At 39.3% G+C, this 24,694-nt stretch overlaps 3 protein-coding genes across 15 annotated transcripts in view; 1 reads left to right on the plus strand and 2 right to left on the minus strand.

The window, feature by feature from the left end:
- Positions 1-24,694, minus strand: part of LOC105668304 (deoxycytidylate deaminase-like) — a 240,138-nt gene that overhangs the window by 35,178 nt on the left and 180,266 nt on the right. For 6 of the 8 annotated variants that reach the window (XM_067359247.1, XM_067359248.1, XM_067359250.1 and 3 more), the window contains one exon: positions 42-84. The gene's annotated coding sequence lies outside the window, so the exon portion shown is untranslated. Of the gene's footprint in view, positions 1-41; positions 85-375; positions 1,520-22,202; positions 22,547-24,694 lie in introns of those variants that run through there. The other 2 variants (XM_067359253.1, XM_067359251.1) reach the window with 2 other exon arrangements.
- Positions 1,636-4,468, minus strand: Septin2 (septin 2). Its single transcript, XM_012360584.2, has 8 exons — positions 4,260-4,468; positions 3,689-3,806; positions 3,230-3,566; positions 3,047-3,158; positions 2,775-2,967; positions 2,560-2,687; positions 2,321-2,494; positions 1,636-2,232 (listed from the first exon to the last, which is right to left on the minus strand). The coding sequence occupies exons 1-8, from the start codon at positions 4,287-4,289 to the stop codon at positions 2,059-2,061; spliced, it is 1,266 nt and encodes a 421-aa protein (XP_012216007.1). The 5' UTR covers positions 4,290-4,468; the 3' UTR covers positions 1,636-2,058.
- rg (rugose) overlaps positions 4,953-24,694 on the plus strand; it is a 284,521-nt gene continuing 264,779 nt past the window's right edge. For all 6 annotated transcript variants that reach the window (XM_067359210.1, XM_067359213.1, XM_067359222.1 and 3 more), the window contains exon 1: positions 4,953-5,391. In XM_067359210.1, coding sequence (XP_067215311.1) covers positions 5,233-5,391 — 159 coding nt within the window. In that variant the 5' untranslated portion in view covers positions 4,953-5,232. The remainder of the gene's footprint in view (positions 5,392-24,694) is intronic.

Genomic DNA, 24,694 nt, shown 5'->3' on the forward strand with positions numbered 1-24,694 from the left:
TTTTGTATAATTACGCAAGTATAATGAATGACTTTACTCACCGGTCGTTGTACCCTAAATACAAGTACGTCTTCACAACTCCACCTGAAAAAATAAATATATTTTATTGTAAACAACATTCTAAAAATCATATATATTGATTATTACATATTATTTAATTATTTCCATTCTCATTAAAACATAACAAATTGCATCAATAATTATTTAAAAATTTAAAGAGTTATTCTTAATAATAATATATCTCGTAAATGCAAATTGTGTAATTACGTATATGTTGTATTATTACAATTATGTACATATTTAAGTACTAAACTCCATCCACTGCAAACCGTGCATTTCATTTACGTAAAAATCATGTGGATATCGCAAATTTACCTTACTGCAATACACGAAATGTAAACGCGGGATGAAATGCAGTTTGTGTCACAATGTGTCCATTGTACATAATCGTAGCGTATTCGGCACTGTACACATACAATTAGAACGAGCAAAACAAACGACTGCTTGGCAGGCATACGAAAATACTTATAATGTTATATAGTTACACGTATACAACAACATTTTATCCAATTTATAATAATACTAATAAATTAAATTTGTAACATGCTACATTTTATGAAAAGTATATCGCGTTCTCCGAGGTTATTTTCGCGCGTTTTCAATGGAACGGTATACATCGGTTCAAACATATGATGCAGGATTAGGATCAACAAAACACGAACACTCGCGGCAAATAATTCATCTCCGGCAATTGCCCGTCACTTCAATCGGCACTCTCGATAAAAATTCGCTTGTTTTGCATGCGTAATGAATATAATAAGCTGTCAATCACAACGCGCTCCACAAATGTCCAAACGGATGTGACGTAATAGAGGTTATCATTTTGACTACGAGATGTCGCGCATAGTTTAGTACGTCACATCCAGTCGTCATGGTGTCTCTACGCGGCATTCGGAACGCAGAGCGCAAAACGCTCTTACGATTAATCGTATATTTTATCTGTTTTAAGTGCATAACAAACGCGAATTTTGTCGGGAGTACCGATTAAAGTAACAAGCGATTGCCAGAATTTATTATTTACCATGGATGTCCGCGTTTAATTAATTAATTGGCGTTCTGTCAATTTTAATTGTATGAATTCAGGAATACAAATTTTTACAATAGTGACGCGAAAATAATTCTATATTCGTTCAGGAGTTCAAATGCGCAGTGTAGTTTTCATTAAATGTAGCGTGTTGAAAATTTAGTTGGCCGGAATTAAATCAGATAAAATGTTATTGTTCTTACTATGCGTGTGCATACACGTGACCGTTAATTTGTTTCGCCTATTCTGAGTGTGTATGCAATGTGAAACAAACTACATATAATTTACAAATAAACGTATTGTGGCATAAAGTATAACTTTCCATAAGAAATTCATAAGCTATGAAAGTAGAATGTGCAAGTTAATTTTTGTTCAAGTGCGCGTCATTAAGTGTGAGTTTACAGTATTGATCAATAACTTTTCGAGTAAATGCGGAGCAGATGGAATTTGCAGCAGGTGGAGTAAACTGCAACCCCAGTTGGTGAGTACACAATTATTTGTTCATTCTATTTAAATAATTACAGAATTGCGATAATTACACACATACACAATTACGATTACATAACTTTATTCTATCAAGAAGCTTTTAGTACAATATTACTATAATAAAAATATTTTTAACTAATAATTTCGTTAAAAAGAGATATATTTTTATTTGCATATATTTGCGTAAACATATATTTCATATAAAGTCAAATACACGTTACAAATCAATACACAAATAAACATTTGATTAAATACTTCTTTACCATGGGAATTGCTTCTATATAATATGAATGCCATATATGGCTTAGAACATATCCTTAAAAAATTTTTGGTATGTATCTCTGAATACTACAATATAAAATATAATACTATAATAAAATATAAAACGATACACAATTAAAATAATAATACTATTATTGAAAAATGCAATTAAAATGCGTAGTCATATATCCAAATGGTATAAAAAGATCTTCGTGATAAAATGCTTTTTACTTCTTTTTGCTTTTGCCTAATGTTAGCGTATGATGCTGAGATTGTTGGGCAAACTGCGTTTTTCGTCTAGTAAATTCCAGTATATCGTCTTCAAGTTTTTTACGACTTTCTTCTAATTTCTTTTTTTCTTCTGTATGATCTTTTTTCAATTTATCAAATTTACCATGAAGCTAAAATGTGCGAGAAAATTAACAAACATTAGAAACGATTAATAAATATTAGATAATAATTTTATAGGTACAATTAAATCATCATTACGTCTTTCTCTGCCTCCTTCAATTCGGCCTCTTTTTCCTTTACTCGGGCGACAAACATCTGTCGCATTTCATCTTCTTTTTGTTGCAATTCTTGTAAATGAATAGATCTCTTTGCTTCGCACGTTTGCTGAAAGCTTACCGGTTTGTTGTCACTATCAACATCGCTGAAACCCATCTGAAATTCATAATAAGCAGCAATAAGAAAAAGATGACTTTCATAAAATGTTTCATAAAACATACTTGTTCCAATCTTTTTTTTCGATAAAGTTCATAATGACGGCAGTGTGTTTTCTCACGCATATCTTCCATGTTAGTGCTTATCAGCATTTGACGTAGTTTTAAAAAGTCACAATGTTGATCATTTTCAACTGCAACAATATTTTCATGTACAAGACAGTTTGGTGCTATCGGTTATTTTTCTTTCTATTAATGATATATAAATTGTAGAAATGTACCTTGAACTGTACCCCACGGATATTGACGAGAACGCATCATTTTATTGCCTACACGTACAAAATCAGTACTACCGACGACAGCAAAGGGTACATGAGTGTTCATAGTGATATTTGTATCTGCTACACTCTCATCGTCAGTTGGAAACTGATAAATATGTATTCCATTGTTTTGCAATTCAGATATGATTTTGCTCTGAAACATTAATAAAAAAAATTAGTAATACAGATATATAAAATCAAAATAATTTCAATAGAAATGTTTGTGTGTATACCTTAAATTTCTGTAATTCAGTCTTTGATATTGTGTCAGCTTTAGCAATAATAGGAATGATATTAACTTTGGTATCCAGTTTCTTCATGCATACTAGGTCAATGGATTTTAAGCTAAAAGTATAGATTTATATAAGATTCTTATAACTTACTTCATTATAATATCATTTGGTAATGCTACTTACCCATGACCAGTAGGACATATAAAATAAAGACAGATATGAATGCGACTATCATGATAGGTTGTGAGATTACGCTTGATTTTTAATTCCTCCTGCAAGTAAGCTTCAAATTGTGCATCTATGTAATCAACAACTGCTTTGAAACTGTCCTCTTTGTTGATTTGATCACCATATCCAACTGTATCAACAATCGTTAGCTTTAATCTGACATTACTCTCTTGTAGTTCGTAGGTATGCGCTTTAAGCTTTACAGATGGCAAATTATGAGGGCTGGGACTAGACTCAAAGCTTGTATTAAAGAGGGAATCCATAAGTGTAGATTTTCCAAGTCCAGTTTCACCTATTGAAATAAATTAAATATATATTGATACATTGACTATAAACTCAATAGATATTCTATTGAATAAATGTTTAGAAAGCAAAATTTATTAAAAGTAAAAATAAGATTAACACTGATCATACCAATACAGAGAATGTTGAATACAAATCCATTTTGTATCGATTTATTCACCAACTGATCGGGTAAATTGTCAAATCCAACATGACCTGACAATTTCAGGTTACGCAGCACAGATTCCATCTAATAATAGAAATTACATGTCAGTATTATGATTCTACTGAGAGAGGAAGTAAAGGATTGTCTCCATAAATAGATGAATCAATGCTCAGCTTAATGTACAGTTATCATGGTACTAAAGAAAGCCCCTCCCTTGATTTTATGAGACACAATCATACAGTTTTGGATATCTTGTGCTTATAATGACGTTAAAGATGCACCAACAAAATAAATATTTAAAGAACAAAAGGAAGTTTGAGGTTCATTAATCTTTTTGCACATAGCAATGTTTTAAATGTTTTTAAGACAGAAGTTTATCAAATAGAAATGAATTTTCTAGTGACATGTACAATACACATAAAATTAGAAATAACAATAACAAATAACACCCACGCTTCGACTATTTAATGAAATCGTAATAGTGCATCTGTAGCGTCAATAAAACGGGAAATTAGTGTACAAATCAGAAAACTCTACCTTGGCACGGTCAATATCTTCTGTCGCCATTTTTCCTGCGAGTCCGTTGCGAGCACGACGCGAACAAGTATGGACACTTCTGATGGAAACTATGACCTCACAGCGGTTCTAAATCCGAGTATACATGCGCCAACGACCGACAGAACGTTATCAATAGAGTGCAGCACTGCTTGAACGCTAATTAAAAAGGTCTCGTCAAGCTCTCGATGTCAATGAATCGGTCTGGTTTGCGCACGCGAATTCCATCGCGATTTCTTACCGCGATAAAGCAATAAACAGTATAATATTTTTATTAATTTATGTATAAAGCTTACACAGCTTTAATAAAAAAGAAATTTAGATATTTAAATCATTTGTCTGAAAAGTAAAATAAAAATTATTCTAACAATGTGACCAATATGTTGTTATACGTGCATTATTTTAATATAATTATTTTTCAATATCTATTTATGTATAGAAAAGATTCTATTCCAGCTGTCGGTACAGCAGTAATAAAATAAAACAATTAATACTATCGTATGTAAACGTTTTAACGACTTCTTGTCTTTTTCTGATTGTACCATTATTCAAACTTCAATCAATTGATAAGAATTATCCTAATTTTGTAAATAATATTGATTGCATCGCCAATGCATCGTTTGTAAAATCCGCGTCAGGCTGACACATGCGCTCAACAGACCGCTTCGAGCGCCATCGTGCTACCGGGTGTTTGACAGTCACGACCGTCGCGGCGTGTATGTTCATGTGTGCAGCAGTATCGCTGGTCTAGGAACATTCGGGCCGGCGCGGCTGGCAGGCCCCTCATAACAGTGTCCACTTTCTAACATGGCAGATCAATTTGTGTTCTATTATCATGTGACGGCGAAACGCTCCCGTTGATAGGACCGTAACCTCGTGCGAAGCGATCGTAGACTCCGGTTAGCTCGCGAGTGCGAACACGCGACGCGACGCGGTCGCGTTAAACGCCGTCGCGATGGCGGACCTCAAGAGCCCGCCGTTCAGTGACATCAAGCGGCCCGAGGAGGTGGTGGCGATGGCGATGAACGACAGCCTCAAGTTCGCCGTGCTGATCGGCCTGATCGAGGTGGGACAGGTGTCCAATCGGGAAGTCGTCAACACCGTGCTGCACCTGGTGAGTGTGGAGTGATGCGCGCCGACGGTGCAGAGCGCGTCCGGCGCCCGCCGTCGTCCTCGGAGCCGCGGCTTCGCCCCAGCGCGATTCCCGCCCCCTCGTCGCGACACCCGTCACTCGTTGTGACAACCGAACTGTCAAATTCTCATCTGCGCGCGCGATCGCACGGGCGCGTCGGCGACGTTTTGTTTCTCTCGCCGGGAATCTCAAATTGATCGCGCTTTCCTTCGTCCGGGAAACCGCGACTTCGATGTGCGCCTCCTGGCCGCGTGCTTTTTCATCTGACCGACGATCTATACGTCTCTGACGTATGACCAGCACCGACCTTGGAATAATTTCAATGAATGGCTCATTAGCATAGCTTTATCTTTGCATTAAATCGCCTACGTGTAAACTGTCTGTTTTTTTTAAAGAGTCGTTCTGCTTTCGCATTTACGCGGAATATGCTGTTATTATCTCTGTACTTAAATAATGCAGTTGACTAAATATTATTAAATATAACAGATGAGAGTAGATTTGAAATTAACTAATGAAGCTGTAGTTTAAACTAAATAGAAATGCTTCCGATGTGTTATTCCACCTCGACGCAAGACCATGCTCCGTAATCACATCGCGCATTCATCCGCAAAATGTGCCGTATGATAATCAGTACACGATAAGCACATCGATCGTCATAATGGGCAAACAGACGCCAGAATCCGACGGGCACATCTAATACTAAACGTGGAAAGGTGTGTACGGACCTGCAACGATGCAAGAACGTCAACAATTACGTAAGCGTAATTGTTGTATTTGCAAACAAGCGGATGAGTCGCGAATTCGTGGAACTCGCGGAAATATCGCGTGCTGTCGAACGTCGAATTCGCCTACGTTATCGCTCCGCTCCATACCTGTCCGATCCTTTTGGAGAGGATGATGACATATGTCTATTATTAGAAGAATATGGCTGGAAGCGCGAATCTCGAGAACAAATCGTGGGCCTCACTGGCCGTTTTTATTGCGAGACCAATCGCGCGATTTATTCGCGTCGTTTATATCGCTTCGCATTTATTTCAACACGACGCCGTGTGTAAGCGATCGCGCTTACGTGGATTTCACACGGCCACGTAGAACTACGTGTTTCTTATCAGCGCCGGTACTCAATCGTCCTTCACACTGAATTCGTGCCGATGACATTGAATATTTTGCGAAAATATTACGCGACGGCGCGGAGTTTATTATGCGAAGAATTTTAACGGACAAGCTTCTGGTATGGAAAAATCGGAGTGCATGCCGGAAACGCGTAATGTACACTCTCGAACACTCATCTGCATATATCTCGCACGTGGCGCCGATTAATAATTGGCGTCAGCGCGGCTACGAGTTGCATTTAAAGTCACTTAGCTATCAGCGCTGCTGCTGTCGTTCGAGCACGCGTTTCTTCGAACTTATAGATTCTCGTATATAACTTTTATACTTATATTTAACCCCGTTCGATATAGCCTCTTGAACGCTTGGAAGGGCGTAGATCGTTTGCGTGAAGTGGAACACCCTCCTCTTTGAAGGAGCACTTGCGTATAATGCATACAAAAAGTCTATATAGTTTTTTACGAAGTTTTAAAAAAAAGTTGTGCTTGAAGGCTCCATCATAAAATATTGTTGATCTCGTAGTTTTTAATTTAATCAAGAGACACGGTATTTAGTAGTCCCGAATTTAGGTAATTAATTGATGAACGTTAGAGAATGTTTCGCCTCGCAGCGCGCTGTTTGCTTGTTTCATATTGCGATTATTGTGCGTGATTGATACCAGATATTTGGAATAAGTATACATTTCGTGGCTATGGAAATTGCAAATGCACAGGTCGTGTAGCAGGTAGATAATAACAGGCGCCAGCCTGTAATAATGGGGAGAAATTGGCTATATTATATTCGTATACGGCCGTTGCCAATATTTCTGAATTATGCGTGTTATGCGTGCAACATATGTACCGCGCTTGCCGTTTGTGTTTTCGCAAGTGTAATTTGCAATATCAATTGAATATTCCAAGCTATCTATTTGCGTTGGAATTTTCTCTCCTTTTTTCCTCACATTTCTTTACGCGCAAGCCAAATATAACTCACTGCGATAATATATTCGTCAACAGTTAGTAACGGTCGCATCGCGTATATAACGATCAGGATAAAGGCCGACCGTCTTGGAGGCCAATATTGAACGCAAAGTTTCGAATTCGTTCGACCCTGAATTAGTTAGCGTCGTCCGCAGTCGTGCGATACTATTGCATAAGCTGCGGCATTTAATCTTACGATCCCTGTTCGGAATGTCGGAAATGTAGACTGCGAATGCATTAAATTATTATATGCAAAATATATTCATTGAAAAGCTATATGCTTTTTAATCGATTATTTTGCTACATTCTGCATAAAAGTGACATAACTCTTTTACCGGATATTTGTCCAGTTTTTAAAAATGGTTGTTTTACAAAATTCTATTTTAATTAATGCTGCTTAAAAATTCTGCTTCTGTAAAAATTTTGCTTGAGTTTTGCATTGCAGCAGTTTTCAATTGAAAAACATGAAAAATGTTACAATAAATCGCACGTTAAAAGAACAACTTAAACTCTCGGCATTTGGAACAAGTTACATTAATATCGTGAAGATCGAATAATATCAGCATGCAAAACTTAGTGTTCTAAATTTTTTTTTATTGTTTAAAATATATCTTGAAACTAATTTTTAGACTTATTTTTCTGAAAGCTTACAGAAATATAAATAATAGTTTAATGTTTGAAACATTGACGGTCGCTATTTTATACTTATTTTTGCAGTTTGTTATCCAAATATTAGCGCGTAACGCGATGTAGAAATATATCAGTGATCTTCTTACAACGTGATGTTACGAAAATACTATCGTGAGATTAGATGGGTAGTGTTTAAATTGCCATGAATTACAGATAAACGTTTTATCAGTATTCTGCACGTAATGTTTGACTGTTTCTCGTTATATATCTGTGAAAGGTATTTATAAACTAGTTTTGTAAAACAGCACGTTAGAATAGATTATTTTGGCACTGATAATTGCGCGCATTTTCATGTTGAATTTTTCCAAAGACTTAGTGAGAATTCTTAATAGGCTGCTTTGCCATCAATATTATTATCAATAAATGGCAGCAGATTCTACAGCATTGGAAATCGATACAAAGCGTTTACGCAGGCACATATTTGCTTCGATCGATGAATGTCAGCGAATAATTAGGCGCCAATTTGCGACTGCAATTCATCAAAGTGGCATTATTCCTACAGACGCAATCGCGTCCACATCATTGTTTCACATTCTATGAGGCGTAGTCACTTTCTACGAAATATTTTATTTATGCTTATGACATAGTTTTCCCGCGTGCACGTCGCTTTGACCATCGTGCAGTCGGTGTTAATCGATTTGGCTATATACATCGTCTACATGCAAGCTTACTTTCAACCTCGGTGGGGTTCGTATCGGCAGACTATTTATTTCCCCCGATTTAGTTTTAACGAAACATTTTCCGCATAGTTATTTTTATCCTCATAAAACATCGCGCTGTACGCACGATAAGTTGTTTTTTTAATTGTTAGTGAAAATTTTACTTCATGTAAGCACCTCTTAATTATCAGAAAAATACAGTTACGCTTTGCAAGTACGCTGTACTTTCGGGCAATATTTTCATTATTCCTTCAAGCCCATTAAATAACGAATACAGGATAAAGCTTTTCATGATATTTCATTTACTTATATTTTACAACTTTTCATAAGATAATATTTTTATTATCTCTGACATTAAAATACAGAGTTAGCGGCATCAAAGAGAGGTAGGAGGGAGAGTAAGAGAGTTTCACATCAACGATGCTTTTTCATCTATATTTCTTAATCCCGTGATAGCATTTTAACGACATTTCGTTATTAAATAGAAAATGAAAGAGAGGAGAGAGCATCGTGGCGAGCAATTTTTTTTCATTTATGATATTTTCTCCGCGACTGACACATCTTGACATAACTTTTATGTCGTAATTGTACCTTGTCCGCCGTTGATTTTAATTAATTGTGCGAGTGTGCGGCGACAGCGATAACAACCCGCACAGGTTGCGTGTTTGTTCAGCGCGCATTTCTTGGACCTCTTAGCGTCGAAGCGATGTATCATTCGCGACACCGGCGCCGGTATTAATCGTTTTACATTCGCGTCCCGCCGTAATCTTCCGCGATAATAGATTGCACAGGTTGTCGTAGCGAAGTAGTCCTCGGTCGAATAAGCGATATCCGCGATTTCACGTACCGCCGATAGTCCGTCGCTAATTGATCGGACAAAAGCGTGATTTTGCAATTTCCATATAAATGGAAATGTAGATTCCGACGTATTGCAAGAGCGAGAATTTGCGGCCTATTGTCATCAACGGTTTCTACTCCGCGATCTATATGTTTATCGATCACAGGGGCTTTCATTCATGCATGCGACGTAATCGACGTCACGTTCGCACATCGGCCGACGCAAATTGTCCAATGAGTGTAAGTGATAAAAGTGTAAATAGTATATTGAAATTTTCCAAGTTTTGTTTCGCACGGAAATGAAAAAGCGGACAAATGTTCTGGCAAAAAAAAAAAAAAAAGACCGATATTTTTATACACAGTTCGTAGTTTGCCGAGTAACGAAATTTTATGGCTTGACGTACAATATAATAGTACAATAAACATATGATACACGATCTTATTCTTTACATAATGATACAGCGTATGTTACTTTGATAACGCAATAATTTTCGCGTCTATTTCAGTATTCATTTCTTCATCACACGCGCAGCGTAATTACATTTGTTAGAGGAGCATTATTAAAAAAAAGTTTTCAAAAGCAATATGGAATATTCATTATGCATAAATTTAAATAGATAAACAATACGTCCGAATGGAGACACAATGCGCCGATTTAATAGCGTAATTATTTAGCAAATTTACGATATTTAAAATTTCCAACAGGATATTTTTGAATTATCTCGAACCTTTGAATTTCTCGTGTGGTTTTGCTAAAACAAACGTTATTAATGCATTTATTTTGTCGGAATTTCATCAGTGGAGTGATGATTTTACCGAAGTCTTGGTCGTGAACCTTCGGTAAATACGTAAATGCAAAATAATGCAGCCTCGTTGGTTTGATATTTTCCCTCCGGCAACAAACGTGATAGAAGAGCATTAATTGACGTACAGACTACGAATAATGCCGATTCGAACACAATCGTCAAATGCGCGCCACGCATAATGCTGTTTTGTAATGGCTGTCTGACCACTGTATCATTAAGCTCTGCATACATCGCCGGTAGAATCAATTCGCGCAATTTGACCCGCACTCGTGCTAATCGTGATTTTGTGGCGACGTGAACACTTAACGTACAAAACATTAACACGGTGAACCTTTAGTTAACTCGTCCGATCGGTTATTAATTAATGTGACGATGGGCTTCGTTTATTTGTCTCTAGCAATGCGGAACGATCGACAAATGCGATCGACAAACGTCGACTGAAAACTCGATGAGAGAATCATGATTTAGATGTCAGGAAAATCACGCCTCATGGAATAATACATATTTATAATTTCCTTTACAGAAAATGTTTCAAGCGTTTGACGCTGATGCGCGCTAAATTGGATATAAAATGACGCGTGCAGTTAAAAATAGTTGAAAAGTAATCGAATGAATCTGAAATAAATGCTTCTTTTTCGTTTTTTTTTTTATTTTTTTCGTCTCTTTGCAGGCATGATTCGAGTAAATATTGTGTCATATCGAAGCGACATTTACTCTCATATTTGCGGACAGGATATACGGTTTGCCTGTTCTCCATGCACGTAGGCGTGACTTGCGTGTCGCCCGGCCATTGATTATCTCAGTTTGGATCCGCCGTCGCGACAGCTTCGGTTAGGAAATATTAAAAACGCGCGCGACGCTATTCGGCAATGTTTAGAGAGTGTACACGCGCTGTCAGTATCAGCGTACGAGCAAACAGGAGCGAGGAGCGCCTAACGAGTTAGTCTGTAAATTAAATTTTCCTTCGTTTCCTCGTTTCACGATGCGCGTCTACTTTTTCGTCGACTTGAAACTGCAACGAATTCATTCGTATAACGTAATAATAACGTTATAATCAACCCGGAAAAGTAATTTGCAGTTGCATTACGCTACACTAAAAGAGAGAAAATATTTTTTTCTCCGGTTTATTATTGCTTGATTTTATCACCACTCTTGGACGGGCGACTGAATATTGCTCCGTACGTATAATTAAAACGATTAAGCGCGAAACCATAGCGTCGGTTAATTAGATATGGCCAAGAAAAGCGAAATGCGCAGCGCGTGCATGCAATAGCACGACTGGAACGACGATGACATAACTGCGTCTTAACTTGATAAATTAATTGTGGTTGCGGTAACAGGTTGCATAGCGGACGACGCGCTGTATTCAGAGCGCGTACGTCTATACAGGCATTAAGTCATTATCAAATCGTAAGCGTCGCGTAAACATAGTTTGGCAATAGTCTTGTTTGTCAAGATAATACTGCCGAGATGTCAGCGCTATGTTCTCGGTTATGCACGGTAAAGTCAACGGCTAACGTTATTGCTTGGTTTTCCGCATAATAGCAACAGACAATGAAATGGCGCGGTAAATAGCCGAGTTAGCGGGATGAGCCGCGATGTGAATAACGATGCAAAGTTAAAAATTATTGTTCTTCTACCGTTGTTCTCGGTATGAAGTATTTTGCGGCGTATTTCTTCAGCAGAGCAAATATTATCGCTATGAGAGTGCTGTTTTTGCGCACCTTACGGTTACGCATTTAATTCACGAACGAGGTGAATCTTCTATCCTGATAAAAAGCGATAAAGAATTATTATTGAACGTGTTTTGTTTTTTTTTCTCCGTCGGAGCGCAGGCTCTGCACGATGTGATTAATGAAAGGGATTATTCTGTCCATTAATTTTCATCCCGCACGTGTATTTGTAGAAGCGCCCGGTTCAACGGTTGCGTTTACCATGGCGCGAATCATTAATTACGATTTAACGACGGCCGGCCGTGTTTCAGTGCGCGGTGAAGTATTGATAACGGCTGCTCTTATATCGGCTGCATATCTCCCTGGAGACGCAGGCGATCGCCCGCTGATAAGCGAAATTGTTATCGACACGAACTCGATCGCGATAATCTCGCGGGACTTTGTGTCGCGCGAGAATACTTATCTCTCGATTTCACCGACTTGTCATTCGACTCGGCGGTGTCAGAACGCATCACCTTTCCGATCAGGCTCTTTGCATGACCGCGTTCGTGCATACATCTATTTATATCATCTTGTAAAACACGATCGGTGATGAATGACGAAGAATCGTTTATGCAAATTACGCGAATAAAGAAGAAGAAATTACGCGAATAAGGAATCTACACGAATGAGTGACTGCATTGTATTAATAATGTTCGATGCGCTTGTATAAACCAATAATCGATTAGTTGAAAACTAATTCTTTCAAATTGAATTATCGCTTTCCATTAATTGATGATTGATCTCTGCAAAAATATCAACGGGATCCTTAGCAACGTGCCTTGTAGTTAATTAAAGAGACTTTTTTCCTACCATTAATCATACAAGAATCATGCAATATCGATTTTAGATATCGATACGCAGGCGCTGATACGATTAATGGTCCCAAGTTATATGACAGCAATCGATTAAGCCATCATTGATTTCGTTCCATCATTTGTGCAAAACGTCATCACGTCATTTTACAGATTTATATTTTGTAAGAAATACAAACACACGCGGCAGCGATTGATGGCTGCGAGGAAGAGAAACTCCTTGAGGAGAGAAAAGCTCCTTGTCTCATAATTTCCGGCAACGCATTCGTCGATTATATCGGAATATCCTAATATCGGGTACTTGCCTGCTCGAGAGGAGGTAGGAAAACTCTCGGCAAACGAGAGATAACGCAGGATGTAAGCGCCTCTGTCTTTCATTATCGAGAGCGAATGGGACGGCGGTAGTTAGTAACGAAGAGATGAAAGGACTATTGAACGTTCAGCCTCTGCTTTTCAAAGCCGATGGGACTATTGGCATTACGCGAAACGAGATATCCAATAACTTCGTTTTTTACAATTAACGAAGCGCACGTATCAAAGGATGGCCGGTGATGCGTAAGCTTCATTGATGACGATACTCCCGAGCCAATGTTCAATAACATGCCATTACTCGAGAACTCGATCCTGTTGTTTCAATGCTCGAAATGGTGCAGCGGCGTCGCGTATTTGCGAAAAGTGTTTGAGAATTATATGTGTGCTAGCGTAACCGCTAGCGTGCTATTGTATCATAACGGAATGAAAATCGGCAATTATGTTTTATTTTAAAGGACGCTTTTGGCGCATTTTCTGTCAAAATTATTTGCAAGCTATCCCGTTTTGTTGTGTTTGTAAAATGTATTTTTTTTAATTTTATATCACAAATTACGTGAAACGAATATAAATAACAACATTTATATAATTTGTATTTCTATTAAACCGATACAATAATTCTGATATTATTTAAAAACTCAAGATTTTTTTTTAAATTGAAAAATATCTGTTGTTTGCTCTTGACATTAATGGTTTTGGATTTCCAAAAAAATTATAAAAAGACTTTACATGGACCAAACGCACCAGCTCAGAACGCCTGTTCTGTACAGAATTTTTACGATAAGAAACAGATATTCGCATATTTCGTAGCTGAAAAAAAAAGAATTTATTTTTTACATCTGTGCAAATCGCCTAACAGCTCACTCTGAAAATATGTGTATCGAAATTTAAAGGATTTGGCAGAAAAACTACGAGCAATGCTAGCGTAACGGTAGGAGCTTTTGGCGTCGGTCCATCTGCATTTACGTGGACTTTTCGTCGTTTAAGGCCGACGACTGGAGAGTTCATACAGGTATATCTGCAGCGGATGCATCGCCGTTCAATGCGGTTTAGTTCGAAAACCCGATGGAAAGCAATTTTTTGAAGCACTCCAGGTTTCGGGCTTAATAGACATTTCCAGCGGACAGCCGATGAAGCCGCTTCTAAAGCCCCGGAGCCATTGACCCGCGCAGGAATTCGGAATTACTGTTTATTGCGAATGACTTCAGGACAAAGACGACTAGATTGTATTCTCACTACGCTGCGGGATATCGCGAGGACCGATGCTCTTATTAGAAAAGTTGCGTTCAATGTTGTTGCAACATTGGATGCGCTTGGCATGCTTCCAGAAGTGGACTCTCCACGGGAACTTCTCTCCGCTTTATACACGCTTGCATGAAAATTTCAAGGGCTCCTCGTCGCGTCGCAGCTTTTGAAAAATAGCTCCTTTTATATCATTCGATTAATCTCTCCACCGTTCGTTATACATCGTGCCCTTCAAGAGCAAACGCTAATAAGATTATTCATAGGAGTATTAATACTAATAGGATTATTACGGATCGGGGCAGAAAAATCACTCTCTTTCGATGTTCATGAAATCGATACATGGAGAGGCAAGAAATTCATCTTTTCGTCGTTACATTTTCTGAACCGGTATGAAAGGCCGTCATCGTGCAAGCTTTTTACGAGGTGTTCTTGCGGTTATTCCGCGGCGTTTTCGCATGGCTCACATGGTGCAGAAACGGGGATCAAAGTCGATGGAGTACAAAACCTCGAGTAGCCATTATCTATACCTGAAGAGATGCCGTGAAAAGACGCGTGTGTTCAAGCATGAAATAGACCACGAAACTCGACGGACGCTTTTAATGGCACCGTAAGATTAACCAAAGCACTTAAAAAAATCACATGAATACTTAGACGCTTAATTAAGATAGAATGTTCTTCGATTATGTAAAGATTGTAACATAAGAATGCTTTTAAAAGCTGTCAAGCAAAAAAGAATTACATTTTCCGATATTCATCAAGCGCTTCACCCGATAATATAAAAATCATGTCATATTTTCTTTCATTATGACGCAAGTTTTTTATTAAAATACTGCGTGCAAAATTACTCGCATCGACCTGACGATATTCTTAAAGCTTTTATAGAGAAGCATCGCGAGCGAGCACGGTGTCGTGGGCGCACAATACAACGCTGATACTTCGATCCCATTATGAATAAAGTGATGAAACGCGAATGATGGAAAAAAAGTTATTGCATTCCTCGCGGATTACGTACGTAGTAAAGGGTCTGTCCAAGAATGCCGATGGAATCTGTGATATAGGCTTTGTGAGGTCTTTGTGTCTTACCTTGGCGTAATTTCTTGTCTAGCTAAATCGGGAACATTAATAATATGATGATATGAAAGACGCCGTGCGGGCAGCCCTATGAACAGGAGAATCATGGAGCATTGCGAGCATTGCTGCGAATCGTGGAAACACCATTTACTTCTCTCGGGCATTATTTATCGCAGGCAATCTACGCTACGAACCATTGCTGGATTATAGAAAATAATTGCAGACAGACTCCGTATAATAGCGGATATTTTTCTAAAATAAGCTAGCATCCGTTCCTAAAAGCTTATCCTTCACACGCTCCATTCGTTCATCCTAGAAATAAGCCGTTATAGATTCATATCCGTGTTGCATTCGCATTATTAAAGATTAATCGTTGTTAATATTTACGTGTAATAATTGATAAAACGGACGCGCTGATATCGCATCGATATCGCTGGCTTCCTGGAATGTTAAATCATCGTGTCGACAATAATTTATTCAGATCATACGCCAACCTTCCCTGAATTCGACGTAACCGGCGTATTCAATTAATCATTTTGTTGAATTTATGTAAAATGACATTCTGAAAATATTTATTTGTCATATTCGCGTCGCGACGCGCCGATGATTTACATGGGTGTTAAAACCTCGCTGAGGGAAGATTCCGAGTTTAATAATTTATAGCCTTTCGCTAGTTATTCAGAAACTGCTGCTGGGAAATAGCGCCGTGAATTATGGTGGACACGGAACGTCAATACTTTAAACGGCAAGATAATTTACTTCTTTCGCGGTTTTGATTATCGGTGAAAGAAGTTACAGAACGCTCCCTATAGCATCGTCCTATTTTTACGTCTTTCCAATTTCCGAGTCCGATAGATCGTAACTTTCGCGTCGTGTACTAGATAGAAATTGCTGTCCGATGATAAAATGATTCGTGTCGCGGAGCGACAATGCGTTACATTCCACTCTGCGCAGTCGTCAAAATTTTCGGATGACAATACTTCAGCGTGAGATAAAATAACGCAATCAATATTATTTCGTAACTCGAAAGTAGAGGGGAAGAAGTATAGTCGGGCGCAGGACATTCGCTCTTCCACTCCCTAAGTTACAGAACAATATCGGCTGTTCTAGTTCCAGGTTATCGATATTGCAACAACTTGGTAATAAAGTATAGCTGGGCGCTAAAAGTATTGTATTATTTCTTTTTCTATCGCGGAAAAAATATTAGATAAACCATTTCGCGATGGCGCTTGGTCAATAACGGTTAGTCCGTGTATAATGGTTCGGATATAATCTACGAGGAACCATAATCGCTTTCTGAATGCGAAGGCTCGACTCTCGATCCTCGTGCGGATGCGGTTTGATGATATGCGTACTGCCGGCGGGGTACACATCACATTCGAATTTACGACGTAAGGAGATTCCGATGTCGCACATATACGATGCACCGGCTGTCATCCGGATGATATTTCGAGGCAGAAGAAACACGGAGAAAAAGCAGCGCGGGCAAATATTCTGGTTGCGGCACGAGTAGGCAGGTTGACGGGACACGAAATTATTGGCATTGCTGTCGATCGCCCATACATACACGAGGTGCAAGGTTACGCCAAAAAAAAAAGAAAAAAACAAAACAAAAAAAAAACGCAGGCACGCGTCGAGGGCATGTTTTTCATGCCGGGACGTTCTTTGCGAGTAGAAAGTTGGAAAAGACGAGGCCAGAGAGATGGCCGGGATTTAATTCGAGAGACCATCAAGGACGCGGCGCGGCGCGCGGAGGAGGATGTAAAGCTCTCTCCCGCTAACTCCGTGCAAAGACGGAGCCTTTCAAGTTGCATCCCCTAAATAAGCCTCTTGCACATCTGCATAAACCCGGGATCGCGAACACGCGAGTGAGCGAGCTCGTTCTTGAAGTAATTATTGCTTACCCCAGATGCGCCCTTTATAGACGCAATTTATAGACTTTCCGAAGAAAATTATTTAACTCTTTGTCAGTTTATTATGCATTTGAAAAAATAATAAGTTATGCTTCTTCGACTGAAGAAAAATCTGATAAATATTAACACAATTTCACGAAGCGAAAATTTTCGTAACTCTGTTCTCCTTGAATAAATCTCGAGATAAATTCGCATTTTATATTTAAGTAGTATTTGATGCTAAATTTCATTGCACACGATAAAGAATTTAATCTGAACATTATCCGACACTTTCTCGAAATTTGACCAGCTAATTGTGCAATGCTAATTAAATATCCCATACACGACTGATCGGGCATTAATCGAAGTGCGCTTTGGAACGATGATTGATACCGAATCTTGCATACGGAATGGAGCTACCAAGGCTAATCAAACGGATAGTGGAGGAAACGTACAAGCTTGGTGTACACATTAAACCCGCTACAGCGGCCGATCGATCGTGAGAGCACACACGGAACGGAACTGACCATTGATGTCGGCTGAATGACAAGACGCACGTTTTGCTCGTGCCTGTTGTAAAGGACCCGTGACGGTCCTTTGAGGTGCGGAAATTCCAATTTCACGCTGCAATGCGGCTGTTGTTGGAGCGCGACGTCATGAAAACCACGCTCGCGACGGTGCCAAAAACCAGGAACGACGAATATTCGTCCTTCAGTGCGCTCGCTCGCGTCCCGAAGATACATTCGTCAGCTAAGGAAATCCCGACGTGCACGATCGCGCGACGTTCCGCTCTCGAGAATGTGAGCTTTTCAAGCGTCATTCACGTTTATGTGCGCGATTGTCGCAATTGTCTATTGGCACGCGAAGTTACACGGCAAAAAGTTCGACACTCCCTACGTGGGGACGCGATAGCGACAGACGTGAGACAAACGCGGCTTTCAACGTTTCATGTTGCGCGGCGAATATTCTTTCCGTAAACGTGACCATTATGAAACGGGACGAAAAATCGTGTGCGATCGTCGCTGAGCATTTTGTTCACGGTCGCGGTCGCTGACTCGCTCGGGAAGCATGAAACGCGCCCTAAAAGCGGAACTCGTCGTCTAAATAAATAAGCTGTTTCTCGTACGGCCGTCCGTCTAAAAGTTTACGACTTCATCTCGAAATTTCACCAGGATCGATTCGGCGGTTCGGACAGAATTTAGGACACATGCATGTGGAGCACCGCAAAATGTCCACCGATACTGTATATATCTATTGCGTCGTCGCACAAAAGATTAAGTTGATATAAATCTTACGTAAAAGCTGTTATATAGGTGTGTGCGTGAATCGAGGAAATAAACGATCAAGGTATTGATCCATATTCATTGTCTAACGAAAGTATACTTTATTTGTTTTTCTTTAGATATTTTTATCTTTGGAAATTTAGTAAAGATTTTAAAAAATTAAAGCGTTAGATTAGTCAAGCAGTTTAATAATTTATGTAATTTTATCGTTAATGCAGCACTCTGTTTCTTTTATTTTCCGTCCATAAAAACAGATAACTGGTTTAAAATACAGTTTTGCTATGAGCATGCATGTTTTTTAATGCGCGTATCTCAAGTAGCTTTTTCAAGAGAAACAATGTGCATTTGCAATTCATACGCATAGGAATATAATTATAATTCCATTGCCACTTGAAACTGACGTCCGTTTTTTAGCATCGTCCAGTAGAACAGGTACTGGCCGAACACGCTTGGTGTTCTTGCAGACGCCAGGTGCAGTTTCTAGCAAAAAGTGTTTTACGTGTGCATAATGCAAACTTTGACTGTGCCGAGAATTTCATTTCATCTATGCGTATATGTACGCGATTTTACCTTTTGAATATATAAATACTGAGACCGCGTCGTGCGCTGAAACGTACCAGCTGTCGTCGTTTGACACGATATTTTTAGAATAACAATTGTAATATCGTACATACATCAAGTAAATAATAGCACTTGACACGAAGACTATATTTGGAATGGATGATTGTTGCATGAAGAACTGAAAGTAGGTTGAAGTGAGAAGAAAATGAAAAATGGCAAAAAAAATATTAAAATGTTTAAAAAATATATAAATATATAAAATATGTTAAAAAATTTTGGTTAAACTGTTCTCAATTAATATACATTGCACAACTCACAAAATTTGATATTGCTTTAAAGAGAAATGTATGTCTATCGATTTATTGACGAAAAATTTAATAATTTACTTGGAAGCGAATTTATGTTTAAGAGAAAAAAGGAAGACTTAATCAATCCTATTTGTCACGATTCTGGTTCTCTATTTTAGACCATTCCAAAATAGAATCGCATCAATAGAGCCCTAATTACAAAAGAGCTGCGGCGATGTGAATGTAGGTTGCCAGATATGATCTTTGTCTAAAGTTGCGCATTCGTCCTAAATAAGCAATTGTAAAATGTATTTATATTTATGGACAACCCAACATATATAGATGTAAACATCTTCACACATTACGCGCATAGACGATCAGTGAAGAAAATTCATTATTTAATCATATAATCAAGACTATAACTTTGTTTTTATAAATGTAGTGAAACATAGGATACGTGTTCAAGAGTCAACTCGGCCAATTCCTCGAACGTTATCGTTGGATAACGTAACGAAGGGCGTGGTAGAGAGTTGTTCGCGTAAATAATGGAGAATTGATGGCCGTGTAAAAAAAGCATCAAAAAGTAGGGCATGTTTTATATTTTAGAGATAAGCGATGATGTTCGTCGCGGTCGATTGTTTGAGATTAATAAAACTGCTAAAAAAAGGACGTTATAACCGCGAATTGTTGAATAAATTCCAAATATAAAAGTTTCGATATCGATTTGCATTATCGGAATTGCATTATCAACTTAATTCTTCGAGGATGGTTTAATACAAATATATTTTATTTTTAGAAAACAAGAAAAACCACAGATTCCCCTTAATTACAATTATAAATTAAAATTCATTAATATTTGAAATTTACAGTGTTTGTTATATGAAAACTGACGCCTAATTAAATGAGAGTTTGGTTATGCAGAACTGTGTATGCAGATTTCATCTCTCTATGATTATTTTATGTATGTGTTTGGTTAGGTGCTCTATATACTAAGCGGTTCAATATAAAGCATACTAGGGAGCGGTCGAGCCCCTATTGATTTCGAGTGAAACCGGTCAATCAGAGGGGACATATCTTTGGCGCAAAGCAACCCTTTTACGTTCCTTTATAAAATTGTTAGAGCGTGTATGGTTAGAAATGCATCCTCGTGTATTTCCCGAAGGAATATTTATAGGCACAAGTTGAAGCTAGTAAATATTTTATAAACATATAACCAAGAAAATTTTTATTATTTAAAAGATTATAGTATATTGAAAAAATTTTTTATGCCAATATGTAGCGACATCATGTCACACACATTATTATTGATTTTGCTAATTTTTCCCTTTTCCACTGGTGCCTTTAATTGCTATAAATCTATTATTTTTCAATACTTTTTAAATTATTTAATATTTTTCACATAATATTTAACTTTGAAAATTTAATGTCAAGTTTTGTACCTTCGCGAATCGCATTCACTATTTTCTCCCAGATCCAACTCCATTTCTTCGTTTTCCGGAAGCGAACGAAGTGGAGCAGTGGAAAATGCGTTACCGGTATAAATTCGATGAAGTGGGAAAGATAGGGATGGAGATAGAGAGATAGAAAAAGAGAGGAGGAAGGCCTGTGCATGTCACGATCTGTACAACGTTATTTCGGACGCCAATGCGGAAAGCTGTTATAAAATCCATCCGCTTGTAGGGTCCTTCGCGCCATGCCTTCGATTTTCCACAATGCTGTTACCACCATCGAAAAATCGAAGCTTAAACATTTGTGCTTGCGAATATAATCTGAACGATGGCGGGATAATTTTGGTAGAGCAATGCATGAACTTTGAAAGTGGTGCAAATTTAAAGTCGTTTTATTTCTCACCGCAATTGTACGCTTTTTGCATTTTAATAATTGAGTATTTAATTCTCATCACTTCTCCACGGCACATATTTATATCACTTCGATACACTTACTATTTATGTTATCTTTAGGTCAGTAGTCGGAAGCACGTAATGAGAGATATTTCGCTATTTTCTCTTCTTGACACTCCTTGCAATTCACGCGAGAGTAAGTTATTGATATTGACTCCTAAAGCGATTAAAAGTTAAGTACGAGGGAACGAGTTAGGAAGCTCTACACTCTAGAGTCATACACGCGATTACAGACATCCCGATAATTCTTCGCCGACTTTCCTCCCGGCAAAGTTAATTTGTACGAAATACAATTTATCGAGTTTCACGAATCTAGGAACATTAAGGAATCCGTCTGATCTTAAAAATTATTTTATCTCAAAAGCTGCGATATTTCACAAATCTTTTTCAATTTAACGATCTTATTCCGCGGCTGTTATTATATGTTCTTAAAGGTGCAAAGTGGAACATTCCTCTAATACTAGATATTAGAAATATTTTCTTTTAGCGGAAAGAGCATGTCCTCGCGGAAAGAGCACTCGTCCGAGTGCTTGCATTTTACCGCTGTGAAAACTAGTTGAGAGCTCAAGACGAGAACTGAAAAAGTAGCTTTAAACATCTGCAAAGCGTAAAAATTTGTGGTACTCGCGACGCGCTGTAAACGAAATAATACTCACCCCCGGCGGATTTATCCCAGATATTTCGTGATTTCCTTCTTGTTTGCGAAAGTATGGCTTCCGAGGGCACCGGCACCCGAGAGAATTTCCGACTGCATTTTACTATTTGCGATCGTAACAATTTCCATCTCGGTTCGATGCATAATCTCAACTTCTCTCTGCGAATAGAAAGATTTGTTAATGTAAGGAGTCCCACGAGGGGGATTTACGAATGGAACGTCGCGAGAAAGGCAAAGCTCTCGGAGAGACTTTTTAATGAACTCCATTTTTCTGATCCATCCCTATTCGATGCTAAATATTTAGCGCGGCGGCGCCGGAGTTTCCTCAAAGACGCGGTGGCGGGTTTAACAGGTCGCAACGGGTTGCAATATCTTAAGAAGCTTGATGTAAAGTCGATAAGAGTTTTCGTGAAAAATTTCCAGCGATGCATTCGCGACGCGTGATAAGGATTTTTCAAGAAACATCTCCGCACACACACACACAAGAAAGCTCCTCCTGTTCAATATTATTATTTTAACAATAAGAAATTCAGTTGCATTCACAGCTTTCGTAATTATATTTGGCGATAATTTTTATCCCTTTTCAGATCGTAATTGTTTGTACCGGAATATGAAGAAAGAAATAATTATTGTTAATTGCTTAAAAATATGTTCTATTGCTCCTACTTGTTATATCGAAACGCGTGATTACCTTTCGACGGGGACAACTTAACGCCGTTTAGTCGCGAAATTTCGTTTGCCGCACGCTCAAAGAGTCAAAGTAAGCACGTGACGTCCTTCAGATATAAAAATGTGACCCTCGTGAAATTCTTCGCGAATAGTCAAAGTGAGAATCGACAGAGAAGAGGGAGAGAGAGAGAGAGAGAGAGAGAGAGAGAGAATGTGTGTGTACACACGGCGACGCTTTGTGCCGGCGGGCTCTATTGTCGCCATATTGAATTTCCTTTCTCATTCTATGCGGACGTTGATACGCGTTGTTGTTACGAACGACGGGGAGTTGCAGCTTCTACGCGAATACCCGATCCCGATGAGATAACTGTCGATACATCCGACGCGCAGGTGTCCGCTACAGGAGCCGGGCTCCCGACATTATACCTGCTCGATATTCCACCGGGAATGCAGGCCGCATTTGCATATTTCTGCTGCTCGAAGGTGGTCTAACGTATCAGCTGTATAGCTGACCGGCACGCAGGTCAGCGGCCCTTCTTCCTTCAGTACGACACTCCTGGGATTTCGACATCCGGTAATCGCGTTCGGTGTTTACGTAGAACGACGCGAGAATATCATCATAGCGGAGCGAAATAAAACCGACGACAGCGACCGTAAAAAGTCGCCCGTAACCGACATTTCCGCGCGCCTTATCGCTTTAGCTTCGCCCACCGCAGGCTCGATAAAGAACGATCGATCTTATCGCTCTCCGACCTCGTATTGAAATGTTTAATGCGCCCGCCGCCGCCGTCGCGCTTCGTCGCTCTCGCGGGAAAATGTCTCTCGTCGAGGTGCCCTTTGAACTCGCCCGACGATTTATCTCCCTTTGACCTAACTCTCCCGTGCCGCCGCGATGTATTTCGCTAAAATTCGTCTAGCTCTATTGTTATTGTTATCATCGAAACGCGAGCAATTTAGGTGAAATTGCCAATTTCATGACACGCGGTGAACATGACACGAGGGACCAACACATTGACATTGGTGATGCTGGCATTATTTTACACAGGATTGTTTCCGCGTCGATGTACGAGAGACATTGACGTTGCCATGACGCTGTCTTGCGAAAAGAGAGACAGACAATGAAAGTCTTGAAATGTCAAATGATGGATCATTCTTCTCTCGTTTCTCCAGATTATCAATTTCCGTCTTCTCGTTCACGCCCATAAAATCTCGACATCCGCTCACTTGTCCCGGACCGCGCCCGATTCGGGCGTATTCGCTCGATTTCTCGGCGACGCGGCAGAGAGACGCGCGGGCGGTTGTCTCGTATTAAACTGTCGTTCGTTTTACGGCGCGTGTTCCCTACCTGAGAGTACGATAAATTCACGGATGCACCCCTGGGATCGTAAAGCAGCTAGTCTGGGCATCGCACTTGCATCTCTTAGTCGAGGCAAACGAGGGGGCAATCTGTTCTTCGATATTTGCCGGCGACTTCCGCTGTCTAGGAGGAAATTCTATTGGTGGTGGAAGTTAGATCCGCACTTGGTATAATTGGGGACGAGCGGTTGGTGACGGGCGAGTTTCGACATGATGGAGGGCTGTTCTGAAACGATGCTCTTGCGAAATCAAGTGTACTTAATCGAACCACGTCGCCGTCGTCGTCGTCGTCTTCGATGCACAATCGCGGTCTAGTCGTCGAACGCAATGGATCCACTTGATCTGCAGCGGACCCCGGCGGCGAGATTGTCCGGTATTCACTTACGTCCCGCCCGAGCGAGTAATCGACTGATAGTAGACGCGGCGGTGACGCGAGATTCAATTTCATTCGACGCACACTCATTATTA

Source organism: Linepithema humile, chromosome 7 (genome assembly GCF_040581485.1).
Source record: "Linepithema humile isolate Giens D197 chromosome 7, Lhum_UNIL_v1.0, whole genome shotgun sequence".
Taxonomy (NCBI): Eukaryota; Metazoa; Arthropoda; class Insecta; order Hymenoptera; family Formicidae; genus Linepithema; species Linepithema humile.